The following is a 16,905-nucleotide window of genomic DNA, read 5'->3' on the forward strand; positions in this document are numbered from 1 at the left end:
TCAGGCTTAAAATGAAGATAGTATATATTTATCATTTATATTTCTCAGTTATCAGCCCTTTTCATTCTCGCTTCCTGTCTTAAAAACCTTTACTGTTTGCCTGCTTTGTATAAAATAGAATTTCCTTAGCTTGGCATTTTAGACCCTCTTTAGTTTGATTACAATGTACTTTTCCAGCCTTATCTCCCTAACTGAAGCCTCCACTTTGACAGACTGGTCTTTTCACAGTCCTCTGATCATGCCTTATTCTTTCTTTGCACTTTGCCTTGCTCAAGACATTTCCTACTCCTGCTTTCTCTTCTCCCCTCCTCCTCAGTGCTCTTTTTTGAGAGTGAGTTCAAGTGTCTCCTCCTGGAATCCTTCCCAAACTCCTCCTGGCCATAGGACCCTTTTCTTCCTCTGAACACATTTATTGTCTCTGTCCCTCATTTGACACTTAATCATTGTGATTGTTGTTCAGCATTTTGTCTTGTATAGCTTCATGTTTATTTTACTTTTCCCCTATTTGTGCTGTTTGTGCCCCAATATAATAGTAAGTTTTTTAAAAGAAATAGGGTCCCTGCCCTCAAGGAGCTTAGAAGGCTTTATATTCCCCTCCTCAGCTTCTAATAGGGCACCTTCCTCATGAGAGGTTCTCCATAAATAGTTGCCAGTTCCATATGTTTGCAGAAGATTTTGAGACGCCTAGATGACAGTCTTTTGTGCTGATGTAAATATAGTGATGATGTTATGTACAAAGAATTCAATAAAGAAAAGTTGATTGGCTTCAATAATGCAGAACTTACATGAGCCCCAGAAAAATCAATTTTTTACATAGTTGTACATGCTTCTATTTCTAAAAGCTGGGTGAGGTAAAAACAGAGTAGTCCAACAGCTGATTAAATTAAAGAGTCAATTTCATAATGTTTTACGGGAAAATTGTTTTCTGTTGTAGATGGATATCAATCTGAAAGAGCAGATCATCATTTTGGATGAAGCCCATAATATTGAGGACTGTGCACGTGATTCCGCCAGTTACAGTGTTACAGAAATCCAACTTAGGTTTGCTCGAGACGAACTAGATGTCATGGTCAGTAACAATATAAGGAAGAAAAACCACGAACCCCTGCGAGCTGTGTGCTATAGCCTCATAAAGTAAGAAAATTGTTTTTACCAGTATGCTATTTCCTTTAAAAAAATTGTTTACTTTATGCTGCATTTTTATTTTGAAAATATATTTTTATCGATATCTTTCGTATGTCAGTGGGGCAGGTAATAAGTGGTGAGGGTCTGGCAGGGTGCAGAGGCAGGGCAGATAGAAGGCCTTTAGGACCTTAGAAGGTAATCACCAGACAGATAGTAAAGCTTAGCCGTTTCTCATCACACCCAAAGGAATAGAATTGGTGACTCTCATTTCACCCACACTCAGCAAGCAGTGAGGCAGCCCCAATGGATTCTGGGTGGTCCTGGCTTTGGGACTCTGGGGAATAAAGGTATGGAAGGAGAGTGCCCTCTGTGGTGGTGGGTGGGACTTCAGTTGCCTGAATGGGTTCTGACATACCTGGGGCCAACAGAGAGGATGAGAGAATAGAACTGGGAAAAAAGTGTGAGAGGGGAGTAATGAATAATAGTGAGGCTAGAAAGATAAGTTGGGTGCAGAGTTTAAATGGCTTTTGATGCTAAATGGAAACCACTGTAGTTGATTGAGTAGGAGAGTGACATGGTCAGATATGTGCTGAGGAAAAACTACTTTGGTAACTTTGGGATTAGATTAGACTGAGGAGAGGCTTGAGGCAGGGTGAGTAGGTAAGAGGCTACTGCGACTTATTGCATATGTGGGGTGATGGAGAGTGAAAAACCAAGATTATGAACCTGGAACTGGAAGAATGGTGGTGTCCTTGACAGAAATAGGGAACTGTGAAGGAGTGGGGGAAAGCTGGTAGCACAGTGCCTTCCCCAAAGGTTCCCTTGTATCTGCTTTGTATGTGTTTTGTCTATACCTCCATATGTACGTGTTGTCTCTTCTGTGACAGGTAAGCCCCTAAACAGTAGAGCAGGTATCACTTTTGCCTTTTTATCCCTAGTGTCACACAAAGTACTTGGCATGCAGTAGAGATACTGCATAAAGATCTGTTGATTGATTGATTGCAGCCAGCCTCGGGGTGAGCCTCTCTGTGTTTAGCCAGACTGGCCCAATATTGCTAGGGGTGTGCTCAAAGCTTTTCCATCTTGGCATAGGACCTGCCTCCAGCACCTGCTGGTCCCTGGTCTCCATTATTAGAGCCCTCAGAAACCTTGAGTATCTCTGTGCCACTGTGAGGCATTGGAGTAGAACTTTAGTGGAGTAGTGCTTTATTGTTAAAGTTTCCTAAAACATATTAGTCCACTTTCTTGCTTTGGAAAATATAAGGTAATGAGCATAATTGAATTTATTTTGATGTTTTAAGATCTTACAGTGCCTTAGCATCATCCTTAAACACTCACTCATTGTGAGTTGAACACAATTGAAGACTCTTTCAGGGATTCCTAACTCATGGGAAGATTTCAGGATATCTGTGGACTTGAATAGGAAAAAAAATTTACACTTTTCTTTCAATTTTTTAATCCTATGTATTTATTTTAAACATTTAAAAATGTTATTCTGAGGACTGCGTAGTTTTCACCAGTTTGTGAAAGGGATCCATGACCCAAAAGAAGGTCAAGAAACCCTTCTAAATATAGGAGATGAGGCTGAATCTGTCACACTGGCCATAGTTCATCATCTGGAAGTTGTTTTTTTTTATTGCATTTCTGATATATTATGATTTTCCCTTTTTCTTCAAAGTGTAATGCATTTAAAGAAAAAAAAGTTTCCAATTAATGGAGGGTTATGGTTTATTGGATTTTAGTTCAGGAGATTAAAATACTGGAGTTAGTGCAATTCAGATCAAATCAACAGACAATAAATGCCTGTTGTGTGACAGATACTCTGTTAAATGCTAGGGGAATACTAAGTCACACAAAACATCTTAGTCCCTGCTTTATTATGTTTTAACTGGGGTGAGAATGGGGAATGACCACAATATATACACAAATAGGTAAGTACAAAATATATTAAAAACTTCTGTTAGTTGGGAAGATGAGGAAGGGACTCATGTAGGAATTAGCACTCAAGCTAGTCTTAATTGAAACTAGGAATTCTAAGAGGCAGCCTTATGGAGTGTAGAGTGCTGATTTTTTCAGCCACAGATAGAATATCATTTACTGATTAAAGACCATCTATCAAGTTGTGGAGGGATGGCAGTCTGGGTCAGTCTTGGAAAGTCATGGCCCTGGAAGCATTGAGATACAACTGAAACACTGATAATCGAGAAGAAATCATTGGATTATATTAAAAGGTCTAGAGTTTTAAAAAATAAAGTGGTAGTGAGTTAGATTTGGCTTTTGTTTGTTACTCTATAGAATGTCTAACAATTTGTAAAGAAATCCCACACATTTGGCAGGCAGATGTCTACAAAAATCAAGAGACTTTTCTTTTCAACACGTCTCTTTTTGCTCTTGCTGAAGTTAAAAACTTGTGTGTGTACCACTTTTACAGTACTTTCCCTGTGTGCTCATTTACCAGTTATAGTTAAAATTTTAAGCTCCTCCAGAATTATAAATGATCTTAGCAGAAGTCAACTGCCTTGACATTAGTGAGTTGAAATAGCTTCCCCTGCTCCCATAAAAGTGTTAATTATTCATGTTATTGAAAGAGCTCAATATGATAAAATCCACTAAGTAGACATTGGACAAATTACTATCAGCTCAAACAAATTCTTTTGCAAAATGCAAGCTGTTGTGTTGGTTTCTAAGACATATCTCAAGTTAGCTAGACAGACAGACAGACAGACAGATAGATGGATAGACACATGTATGTGTATATAGTAAATTAATTTTACAAACAAATCATTCTCTTCCTGTTTGTCCCCTTGGACAATAAACATTTTCAAAAATATATTTCTTCAAAAATTTATGCTTTTACTTTTGTGTGGGGAAAATTTTATTTGGCTTTTTATGTCAAATAAAATGTTTTGATTTGATGCAATATTATAACTAATACTTGTAATGATAATATAGACCATATGTATTTTCATATCAAAGGGTCACTTTTGAAATTCCACTTGGAATGTATCCCATGATGCATGAAAAATTATTTGGAAAATTTAACATTGCATATCTTGGATGGTTTGCTTGCATGACTTTTTTTTTTTGCTTTAAGGAGCTTGTAAGATAAATGAAATTAATCAGTCATCTGGAATTAGACAATAAAGATATTAATTGTGTAGTAAACTTTTTAATAATGGTTCTTGACTATTAAAATGCCCTAAGAGCAGAAACGGTGGCACCCAAAACACTCCACGTACTTCAGAACTGTTTTTTAGTATGAACTAAATGAAAATGTTCTTTAGCTTATGATTTTCGTTTAGAAGTTTCTAATAGTAGGGAGAGGAAAAAGCATGCACAGGATTTCTAGGAGGTTGCTTTTTATTCTAAAAGGTAGCATTTCAGGTTGCTTTGCAGTGCTGCCTTGAGCTTTATATTTGGTATGTGTTCCAAATCCTTATTCTTTGGACAGTGTCCTATCCTGAGCCCTCTTCTTTCTATACTACTTCATTTGGTGAGTTCATCAACCCTCATGGATTTAGTTACCATCTCCGTGCAGATAATTCTCAAGTCTGTCTTGCCTGTCTCACCTTTTCTGCTGACCTCTAATCCTGCATCTCCAATTGCCTTTCAGACTTCTCAAACTGGATGTCCAATAGACTCAACATATCCAAAACAGAACTTACTGTCTTTTCCTCTAAGCCCTCCTCATTTCTACATTCCCGTTAATATGGTAGGCAAAGCCATCCTCCTAGTCCCTCAGACTTGCAATCTAGAAGTTATCCTGTGCCCTTCACAATATTGATTTCACTTTTGCAACGATTCTTAAATACTCCTCGTTTTCTCCTCTGACTCTGCCACCACTTTGGTGCAGGCCCTCTTCACCTCACACCAGGATTATTGCAATAGCCTCTTTGTGGGTCTGCATACCTCAAGTCTCTCCCGACTCCAATCCATCTTCCATTTAGCCACTGAAGTGATTTCCCTAAAGCTCAGGTCTGACCATGTCACTTCCTTACTCAATAAACTCCAGTGGCTCCCTTTTGCCTCCAGGATCAAATACAGAACTCTCTGCTTGGCATTCAAAGGCCTTTATATCCTAGCCCCTGCCAATCTTTCCAGTCTTCTTATACCTTACACATTCTCCAATCCAGTGACACTGACCTCCTAGCTGTTCCACGAGCAAGGTGTTCTGTCCCTGCAGGGCCCTCTCTGACTTCCCACATGCCTAGAATGCTCTTCCTGCTTTGTTCCAACTGCTGACCTCTGTGATTTCCTTTCAAGTCTCAACTAAAATTCCATCTTGTACAGGAAGCCTTCCCTAACCCCTCTTAATTCTAGTGTCTTCTCCACCCCCCCAAGTTAATTATTTCATATTTATTCTGTTATAGTTTGCCTTGTATTTTTTGTTTGTATGTTGTTTTCCCTATTATATTGTAAGCCTCTTGAAGGCAGGGACTGACTTTTGCCTCCTTTTTGTATCACCAGTGCTTAGTACCTTGCCCAGCGCATAGTAGGTGCTTAATAAATGTTTATGGATTGATTATTTGCTCGAAACAATAGCAGATGATTTGCCTGGTTGACCTGTCTGTTTTCCACCAAGGAATTAAAAAATAAACATTGCCATTTGTGTGAATATCTCTCCTGAGTAAGAAAAACATTGGAGTATGGTATCCTGGCTTGAAGCTGTATGGATGTTTCAAAAACATGTAGAATTTCCTGCATGCTTCTTTTTCTAAAATAAAGTCATGGCATCAGAATCATGACATCAGTTCTGTGTATTCTGTGTATGGCAAAGCAACTAAACTAGTGGTCACTAGCATACTTTCCCCAGCGTGTTCTAATTTCTGATTAAGCTTTCTTGGCCAGTTACTAGGAACACAGAATGGTGTGTGATCATGCTGAAAATCCTTTGGCTTTTTGCCAAAGTAACGTGTAGAAAGGGTGATATTGTCTATTAGAGTTATTGTTTAGTTTGGTTTTTTTCTTATTCTTATTTTCTTATTCTAGTTGGTTACAGGAAAACTCTAAACATCTTGAAGAAAGAGCTTATGAATCATCCTGTAAAGTGTGGAGTGGAAATGAAATGATCTCTCACTTCTATAAAATGGGGATAACTGCTGCTACCTTTCCAATATTACAGGTAAGATGTTTTCTGCCATTAGTGAAATTCATGTCGTAGATACAAAGTTCATGTTATTATGTAGTGATTTGGGCAGGCAATGTATTCTCTGCATAGCATGTATCATTTATTTAATACTATACTTATGCATCACCCTTCCTTGAGTGAAAATTTCAGCACCTCAGTGCTCTCTGGAAGTTGACGGCACTTTAACCCTTTTAAGCCACTAGAGAAGCATTCAGTACATATCTATTTAGTGTCTTACTTTTGGACTCCACATAGTATCCTAATAGCCTGAAGAATTAATGAGCCTCTTAAAGAATAACCTACCCTTAAGGGAGTGACTGACTCTGGGGAGAATTGAGCTCATCGTACGTAGCCAGACTATGGTGCCATTGTTGGCACTTAGCCTAATCATTCAGTAAGCAGATCATAGTATTGTTTCCAAATAGCCATTGCATGTTTCCGTATGGAATATGATTGCTATTGGTACAGAAATTTTTTTTCTAAATGGTTGTTTACGTCTTATGTTTATCTGTTATAGGGACATTTTACTGCTGTCCTGCAAAAAGAAGACAAAATCGTCACCCTTAATGGTAAAGAAGAAGTCAGAGAAATACCTATTGTTAGTTCTTCGACTCAGGTTATGATCAAAGGACTATTTATGGTGCTGGACTATCTTTTTAGGCAGAAGAGCAGGTCAGTGGAGATCATTCATGTTTTCTTAGAAAGATTTGTATCTAATAACGTTCTATGAGCCTTGGATATGTCTTATAAATTTTAAATTTAAGTTAAATTAAATTTAAATTTAAACATAAATTTTAAAACATTTTTCCTTTTCATTATCATGAACTTAATAAACATCAACACATGTGAATGTTTCTCTATATGATGAACAGGAAAGGAGGACCCCCTATGAAACTGAATTTCTACATATAGCTGGTTTTTTTTATCATTGTAGTTGCAACATCGTCCATTGTCCTGTTTATTCTTGCTCCTTCTGAACATTCTCCTTCTTTCTTCATTGTATTTTTTAAATACTTCACTGAGTCTTCTTTTTACCTTTTTTTTACTGTAACTATCACTGCCTCCCAAACTCTGGTCCACTAAAAAAACTACTGCCCTCCCTTGTGACATATAAGTGTAGCCATGAAAACAAATCCACATTTTCTGTATCTGATACAACAGACATTGATTAAATGCCTGCTATGTTCCAGACACTGTGCTAAGTGCTGGAGACACAATAAGAAAAAGAAAGTCTGCCCTCAAGGAGCTTACAATTCAATAGAGGAAGACAGCAGTGAGAACAGTAGGAATAGCTAACACTTCCATAGCATTTCCTATGTCCCAGGCTCTCTGGTACGCACTTTGCACATATCTCATTTGATCCTCATGGCAGTCCTGGGAGGTAGGTACTGTTATTATCTTCATGTTATAGATGGCAGACAGAAGTTAAATGACTTGCCCAGGGTTACACAGTCAGTACGTGTCTGAGACTAGATTTGAACTCAGGTCTTCCTGATTCCAGGCCTGGCGCTCTATACATTGTGCCACTTAGCTGAAAGGGGGAAGGTATAGTGGCCGAGAGTAACCAGTGCAGAGGCATGATGAAGATAATGATGAAGGCTAAACGAAGCAGGAGAGCTGACGACAAATGAAGAGATGCCTGGAGTGTTGAGCCATCTATAAAGGGAGACTGTGGAATTTGGTTTTTTGCTCTGTACTCCAGCCTTCCAGTCAGAGGGGCAGAAACAGCTGAGAGGACTTATGAGTTTTGAGTAGCAAAGCTGAAGCAATTTCCATGACGATGGTATCTGAAAACATAAGCCTTATTCTGGGCCTCAACTCTCTGCCAAAATGTTTCATCTTCATGACTTCTAGAGTTGTGATTGGTCATTGCATTGATCAGAGTTCTCAGAACTTTTACAGTTGTTTTCCTTCTCAGTCATGTAGTCATTGTATAAATCGTTCTCTTAGTTCTGGTCACTTCACTCTATCAGTTCATAGAAGTCCTCCTGGTTTTCTCTGAATCGGTCTCTTTTTAAATTTCTTATGACAAAATAATATTCCATTGCATTCTTATGCCATAATTTGTTCAGCCATTCACCAATTAATGGATACCCACTTTATTTCTAGTTCTTTGCTACAACAAAATGTTCTGCTAGAATTATTTTGGTACAAATGGGAATCATTCCTTTTTTCTTTGCTCTCTTTGTATTATAAGCCTAGGGGTGTTTATTACGCGGTTAAAGCATATGCACAGTTTAGTAATTTTTTTGTTACTAAGTTGCTTAATTTAGTTCCAAATTGCTTTCCAGAATGATTGCACCACCTCATAATACCATGTATCAGTAAGCACTCCAACATACATAGGGGGACCTCCTACTGTAGGCTCTTAAATCTGCATTCATAGAAGGAAAACAACTTTCAAGGGGTTAACAATCATTTTAATCAAGCACATGTATCGTTCCTTTAACCAAGTACATATATCATTTACTTAGTTCGGGGGAGTCAGCACCCTGAACTTCAAAGAAAATACAGAGAAATCCAAGATCAACAAAAATGGCTTCCTCTACCTGAATTCAACAGACAATTGGACCCCAACTGTCTGACCATAGTTACCAGAGAGAGAAGTACTGACATCTGAGTTTTCAAAGCCAGGGGGCTCGTTTAGTGGCTTCCCAGACTCCTCATCTGGCCAAACGAACACTTCCAGTCAGTAAGCACCGAAGTAAAACCTCAACTCAAGAGTATTTATACCTTTTTTAGAGCCAGAGGGCATCACAACCCTTGAGAATCAGTGCCTCATTAACAAAAGGAATGGTCCTTCCCACAAATCTTCCCTAATCAAACTCCCCTTAATGGGCAGGCCCATTAATGGGTGGGCAAGATCTTTAATCACATTAAAATAATTAACAATACAAATACATATGCTATTTCTAATTAAAGAAATTGTTGTTTCTGTACTTTATTCCTAGTAAAGACTCTTGATTGATAAAGTCAAGATTCAATCAGAGGCACTTGATTAAAACAAAAATAGCAAAAGATCGTGTTTTGTTTGCCATCACACACCATCAATGGTACAATAGTGTGTCAGTCCTTTCATAGCCCCTCCAACAGCTGTCATTTTCCTTTTTTGTCATCTTAGCCAATCTGATACCTGATAATGTGAGTAAATAGAAGAAAGCACTAGACAAAATTATGACTTACTCTTGGTTGAGACACTTAAGAAATAAACTCAGAAGAACAGAGTAACTCCACGAAATCTATAAGCAGAACCTCAGAGAAAAACACTGTATAACTATAAAGACTAATTGTGGAAGAAATTAAATAAGAGATAAAAAATGAAATTATGAATGAAGTTAGACCTCTGGAGGGGAAATTACAAAGAAAATTAACTTGAAAAAGAAAATGAAAAGCCTTTATTAAGCAGTCAACTCCTCTTTTCATTTTTGATATTGTCAATTTAATTTTTTCTCTTTTTTATCAAATTGTTTTTCCATAAAGAACTCCTAATTGTAATAAGCTGTTTAATTTTTTTTGTTTTATTTTTTCTTTGATTTTTCATAATTTCTATCATAGTATTTAATTGGGGATGTTTTTGATTGATTGCTTTCCTAATTAAAGTTACATGATCAATTTATTGATTTTTTTTTTTCTTTTTCTCTTGTTGATGAGAGTGTTTAGAGATATAAATTTTCCCCAAAGGACTGTATTGGCTTCATCCCAAAGTTTTGGTATGTTATCTCATTGTTGTCATTTTCTTTAATTAAAAGATTTATTGTTTCTATGATTTGTTGTTTTATGCACAAATTCTTTAGGATTAAATTATTTGTTCTCTAAAGTTTGGATTCCTGCTTCAAATAAATACCCTTCATTTTCCCCCCTGTTTACTCACATTTTCATCTTTAGTTCTTGCATTAGGATTCTGTTAGGCTATTCTCCTCTTGGTTGGTGTGGGTAGTCTTTGATCCTGTGCCTTGCTGTGGCTGCTAACCTGGATGGTGTGACAGATGCTAGGCCCCAAATTTTGCCTTAATCCCTGACTTTTGTCTCAGTCTCATGGTGGCCCACTACAGGATCATGCCTCAGCCAGCATCTGTTTCTTTCTCCTTGAATGATCCCCATTTGGGAGTTGGTTCTGTTTCCTGCTGTGCTTCTGACAGTCTGTAGCAGGATGGTAGAGATCATACTAGTCTCAGCATCCTCCACAGTCCCCTGGCACTGGCTCCCAGGTCCTGAGTTGCCTCTGTCTTCTGGTACGGCTTGCACTGCACACCACACAGTCTGGCCTTGTCCATTTTTACAATCACTTATGGGGGCTGGCTCTTTCCCTAGCTTCTGTTCTGATAGTCCATGACTGGATTATGGCTTCCGATCTTTAGTTATCAGAGTTCACCCTGGCTTGGGATGCCCCTATTCAGAATACCAGAGTATTATTGTGCCTTAAGAAATAATGAGAGACAATTTTGGACAAAACTGGGAAAACTTGTATGAGTTGATACAAGTATGAGCAGAACCAGGAGAACAATTTATATAGTAACAGCAACATTGTAAATAAAAGCAACTCTGAAACATTTAAGAATGCTAATCAATGCAATGACCAATCATAACTCAAGACTGTTGATGAAGCGTGGACCTATCTGCTGACAGAATGGTAATGGATGCAAGGTGCAGAAAAAGAAATGTGTTGGGTTTGGGGTTTTTTTTTTTTGAATTTGGCAAATGGACGTTGCTGAAAATGATCACGTTGCTGAAAAAAAGGTCAATGAAGCATTTTTAGAAATATACAGAAGAGAAAGAAGTTCAGTGGGAAACAGAAAAATGGGACAGCTTTGAAAGTAATGAGTCACATATACTCTTAAAAAGGAGCCTTAATGATGGCTAAAGTGGCTTAGTGGATAGAGTTTGGGACTTGAAGTCAGGAAGAACTAAGTTTAAATCTCTTTCCTCATATACTCACTGTGCCACCTTAGGCAAGTCACTTAACCCCTTTCAATCTCAGTTTTGATATATGTAAAAGTGACAATAATAGCATTTCAGAGGATGTTGTGAGGTTCTGAAATAATATGTTAAGTCCTTTGTAAACCTTAAATCACTATATAGGAGCTAGCTATTGTATGCTTTTTGAAAAAAGCTGCATGTACTAGGGTCATGGTTTCACATATTCACTCCTCCCATTCTGTTTTGTATATAGAAATGTTCCTCCTTTTTTTTTTTTTTTTTTTGGGTGTTTGTGAAATTCAGAATCTTTTTTTAAAATTTTATTTTTGGAATAAAACAAGCATTTCCATAACATAATAAAAAAAAGATAATTGTATATTAAACTGTAAATCTCCCATTTACAACTTGCTATTCCTTTCAAATATTGCCTAGAGATGGTTGCTGTTAGACAAATATAGGTATATATGTACAATTATTCTATACATACTTCTATTTATCAGTTCTTTCATGAATCTTTTTTTTTTTTTGACAGTCTTATGGAGTCTCTGGACCCCTTCTAGAATAATGTTTTTAAAAGACAAAAGGAATACTAGATTTTAGATAGTGTTTAGTGGAAATGACCATATATTTTATTTCCCCTCTAAATTCACAGACTCCCTGAAATTTATCCTGTGGACCTATGTAGGGGTCTGTGGGCCCTGGGTTAAGAACTGTTGGATTAGATAATTTCTGAGACCTATTCCAATTCTAAAATTCTGTGACATATGCCAAAACTTAGAAATTCTGTTATTGGTAGTGGGAAAAATTATGACATTAAGATTTTTGAATGAGATAGTATGGTAGAAAAAAACCTATTTGGAGTGAGTAGGTCTAGCAGCTCTCATCCTCATTAACTTTGTGACCATGGGGAATCATTTAACCTGTCTTAGTATTCTCTTCTGTAAAATGGGAATGATAATAATTAGACTACTTAATTTACAGGGTTGTTGGGAGAAAATACTTTGCATACTTTAAACCCCAATGTGACTTATAACTGACTTTAAATGTTATTGGTTGTTACAGTCTGTTCAGATTCTGGTGATGAATATTGTAAATGTTTTTAAAAATGAACAATTTGATTATTGGTTGCTTTTTATTTAGGTTTGCAGATGATTACAAAGTCGCTATACAGCAGACTTACTCTTGGACAAGCCAGATTGATATTCCAGACACAAATGATTTCTTTGCTTTACCTAAAAATAAGAAACGTTCTAAACAAAAAATGGCAGTAAATGTGCTAAACTTTTGGTGCTTGAATCCAGCTGTGGTAAGCTTGTTTTGATGTAGTGGAAAATTTTTAGCTAGTATAATTGCTCAAAGAATTAGATGATAACATTTGACCCATTTGATCACAGTTTTATATAATTAATATTTTTTCTCCTTTATAGGCCTTTTCAGATATTAGTAGTGAAGTACGGACAATTGTTCTGTCATCTGGTACTCTGTCACCAATGAAATCTTTTTCATCTGAACTTGGTGTGACATTTGCTATCCAACTAGAGGCTAATCATGTCATTCAGAATTCACAGGTTAGTATTTTCTTTTTCAGGTTTATGAAGTTCCCAAGACCTTTAATATAAGTTGAATTCCTTGTTGACCAATTTTAGTGGCAAATGGAAAAGTTAAATGAGAAGAAATTCTGCATTTTAATTTAAGAGTAAAAAGACTGTTAGCTCTCTGCATCCAGATAAAGAACTGATGGATGCTGAATGCAGATTGAAGCATACTTTTTTCATTTTATTTTTTTCATGGTTTTTTTTTTCCTTTTGATCTGTTTCTTTCCCACTGTGACTCATGGAAATATGTGCTACCTAATTGCACATATATAACCTATATCAAATTGCCTACCATTTTGGAAGAGGGGAAGGGAGGGATATAGATGAAAGAGGGAGGGAGAAAAATCTGGAGCTCAAAATCTTGTAAAAATGAATGATAAAAATTGTCTTTACATGCAACTGGGAAAAAATAAAATATTGTTAAAAAATTCTAGTTATCTTTTAAAGACAACAAAACGTAATAAATTCTGTTCTCTAAGGCAAAAAACATAGACTTCACTTGAGAAGGATATGTAGTCTGAAATTTTGTATGTTTTAATTCTTTGTCTAAGACAGCAGCAATAAACCAGGGTTTTAAAAAAATCTAACAACTGCCCAAATTTTTATTTGTCCTAATAAAACCTTGTATTAGACCTTAGCATAGTTAAATTTTCTCATGCTAAGAGTTCTATTTTAGTTATTTTCTACTGAACTATCATTCCTTCAGGTATTATTTTTTATGGGAATGTTCATTCTCATAAATGCTCTGTTTTATGATTGGAACTTGGCCTCTGAGGGAAATTCTTTCATTGAGGAAGCTATGCCTTCTAACTGGTCAGTAGTTGTCCAGCCCCTAGGGATAAGGAATTTTGACAGCCGTGGGAACATGTTCCCTTGCCCAGGGCGACATGTCTTCCCAAGTCCCCCATCCCATACCTCCACTTCCCCTTTCCCTCCACCCCACCTGGTCCTTTCCCCCCACAGCCTGATGTGAAACAAGAAGGTAAGGTGGCCAGGTTATTCATATTATATCCATAGGTATTTATAAAGTATGTGTCTTCAGGTATATAACAGATGTACCTGAAGAACTCTAGAAATAGAGATATTCTTATGTAGAGGTATACATACATACAAGTATATTGAGATAGATTGTAAGAGCAAAACCCTGTAGTGGTTGCTGTAATAAGCTGAGTGACTGCAGCCACTTTTCATGTATAGCAAAAAAATCATTTAGTTTGAAACTGTCCTTGAAAAGACTTTCAAGATATTTTCATGATCATTAGAATTTTCAGTAAACTGCCGAATTCGCCTTGTTTCTGCTCACAACTCTCAATGCCATCCCTTCTTTCTGTCTCAGTATGCTAAGGCTAGGTATATGTGACCCTGGTAGACTTGGAAGGGATTTCCATTGTGTGGTGGTGCTAATTCCCCATGGCTGGTCAGCACAGATTTTCTAGTGTGAGGGAAGTGGAAGTAATATTACCTGTCATTTGGAGTCATGCAGGCCAGTTGTAGCAAATCATACTCACCAAGTAATCTGGTTTCATCTAATTCTCCTGTTGTCAGGTGGACAGAATCGACAGCCTCTTATTGGTTATGTTATAGTGGAAAGTCCTTTTGGACTAGGGTCTGGGTTAGACTGGATCCTGGGTCTCTTTGGTAGTCTGGTGGAGTTTATAGATTCTTCCACATAATAATGTTTTTAAACATAAAAGAACATGCATAGGATTACAAAGGAAACCAGTTATGTTGTAATACAGTTATATTATATTGAGAAAACAAATTCATGGACCCCAGATTAAGACCATCTGAATTGGCTAGTCTCAGAAGGTTCTTCCAGGCTCTAAATTCTATAATTTTATGACTAAGCCTATGATTCATTCATTTGTTATCATTTGTATATCAGATATTTGTCAAACGTCTGCTCTACGTAAAGTATTACAAAATCTTAGGCAATGAATGAAAACTTATGTAGCTTCTGTGCTCAGGGAGGTAATATCCATAAAGATTATAAATATTGCCTAAAACTACACAAACTCAGAAAATGTCTATAATCTCAATTTCTTCTGTTAAGTCTAATATAGAGATAATAAACTCTATATTTTAAGTAAATTTCTTGTAGAAGTACTGCTTGATTTCCTTTTGGCCCACTGATCATTCCTTGAGTTATCTTAATAAGTGCTTTTACATATATGTATGTGTGTATATTTACACATATACTTATATATGTATGTATATATATATGTATATACATACACATACATATTTGTGTCTAATGGTAGCCAACTCTAGGGCTGGGGAGGGGGGAAGGGAAAAAATTTGCCTGATAACTTTATTATATATTTAAAAGGAATAGCAATTTGTACATAATAGATTTGCAGTTTCATGCGCAGTCAACGTTTTTGTTATGGAAATACTTGTTTTATTCCATAAATTAAAAATAAAACACAATTTTAAAAAGTGCTTATTTACCTGCCTGGTTTAAGCATACTTCTCATGCTGAATTTTTCACATAATAGGTTTGGGTTGGCACTATTGGGTCAGGCCCCAAGGGTCGGAATCTCTGTGCCACCTTCCAGAACACAGAGACCTTTGCATTCCAGGATGAAGTTGGAGCACTTCTCTTGTCTGTGTGCCAGACAGTGAGCCAAGGGATTTTGTGCTTTTTGCCATCTTACAAGGTAAGGAAATACTCAGTTGTACTTTTGACTTCTCAAAATCATGTGAAATTCTCACCTTAGCTTTCTTGGGACCAGAAACAGTGAAAGCAACCCCAAATCTTTGCCAAATACAGAATTTTATTGTCTGTGTTGGGAATAGAAGGGTGGTGGTATGGGGGAGGGGAGAATGGATGGTTGGTTATCATGAAATGCTGTCTGATTAAAATCATAAGATTTCATTTGGCCTTGAGAAATTCTACTCAGACAAGAACACAGGATCACAGGCAGCAGCTTTTCAGCATCTGTCTGAATAGTTTCACATTCAAAGGGAAAAAGAACAAAGTTATACTTTTGAATGGCCTAATGATTTGACATGGTGGTTGGGGCAGCTAGGGGGTGCTGATCCTGGAGTCAGGAAGTCTCATCTTCCTGAGTTCAAATCTGGCCTTAGAACTTAATAGCTGTGTGATACTGGGCAAGTCACTAAACCTAGTTTGCCTCAATTTCCTCATCTTAAAAATGAGCTGGAGAAGGAAATGACAAATCACTCTAGTACCTTTGCCAAGAAAACTCCAAATGGGGTTGTGAAGAGGAGAACACAACTAACAACACTGTAGTGGTTATTAACTGGTTTTGTGTGGACTTCTTTTGAAGTCTGATAAAACCTACGGGCCTCTCTTCAGAATAATATTTTTAAATGCACAAAATAAAATACACAGAATTACGAAGGAAACCAATTATATTGTATTACAGTTATCAAAATATTGAGAAAACAATTTCATAGACCCTAAACACCTCCGTAGGCTTTATCATGTTGTATTTGGTTGCATGTTACAAGGGTCAGTTTCTTACTTCCTGCAAAAAGACTGAATTATACACTGTGTCATTTTCTTTCTGGTAGTTTTTAGGTTTACCATGATGTTTGGCAGTCGTTACTCAGATAGAAATTTTACAATGTCCTCTCCTTCTACTTAAAAGTATTAACAACACAGCCCCTTTCTTGAGAGAAGCAATATTGGTAGCATTGCTCTCCATGCAGAAAGTGCTGTCTGTCTTAACCCCCACTGTTTGGAATCCCTAGCTCCATTCAAGTTTCAACTCAAATGCCACCTCCAAAGAAGGCCTTTCCTGTTCCCTACTCATTAGTTCCATCCTCTCCTCTCGGAAAATAATCTGTAATTTACTTTGTAATTATTTCTCTTTGTACATGTTGTTTTCATCCAGTAGAATGTAAGCTGCTTGAAAAGCACCTGACAGGAGACATTTAATACGTTTGTTGAATTTAATTGAATTATATTTTAATTGTGTTTCAAGCCTGTTCCAATGCAAGTAGATAGAATTATTTTTCTATAACAAGTTATACTTGTAAGAATAGGAACATAAGTGATATATATAACTGATATATATTTATATATAATATGAACATAAGTGATATGTGTATACATATATATAAAACAGTAAAAATGTTTGACCTGTGATCTCTTCACATGTAGTATGAACA

At 36.8% G+C, this 16,905-nt stretch overlaps 1 protein-coding gene across 3 annotated transcripts in view; it reads left to right on the plus strand.

The window, feature by feature from the left end:
• The window catches only part of BRIP1 (BRCA1 interacting DNA helicase 1), a 237,501-nt gene that overhangs the window by 85,527 nt on the left and 135,069 nt on the right, over positions 1–16,905 (plus strand). For all 3 annotated transcript variants that reach the window (XM_072646908.1, XM_072646909.1, XM_072646910.1), the window contains 6 exons: positions 935–1,134; positions 6,115–6,247; positions 6,771–6,925; positions 12,311–12,476; positions 12,598–12,738; positions 15,264–15,425. In XM_072646908.1, the coding sequence (XP_072503009.1) occupies positions 935–1,134; positions 6,115–6,247; positions 6,771–6,925; positions 12,311–12,476; positions 12,598–12,738; positions 15,264–15,425 (957 nt within the window). The remainder of the gene's footprint in view (positions 1–934; positions 1,135–6,114; positions 6,248–6,770; positions 6,926–12,310; positions 12,477–12,597; positions 12,739–15,263; positions 15,426–16,905) is intronic.

The sequence above is a fragment of the Notamacropus eugenii genome, chromosome 2 (assembly GCF_028372415.1).
Source record: "Notamacropus eugenii isolate mMacEug1 chromosome 2, mMacEug1.pri_v2, whole genome shotgun sequence".
Lineage (NCBI taxonomy): Eukaryota > Metazoa > Chordata > Mammalia > Diprotodontia > Macropodidae > Notamacropus > Notamacropus eugenii.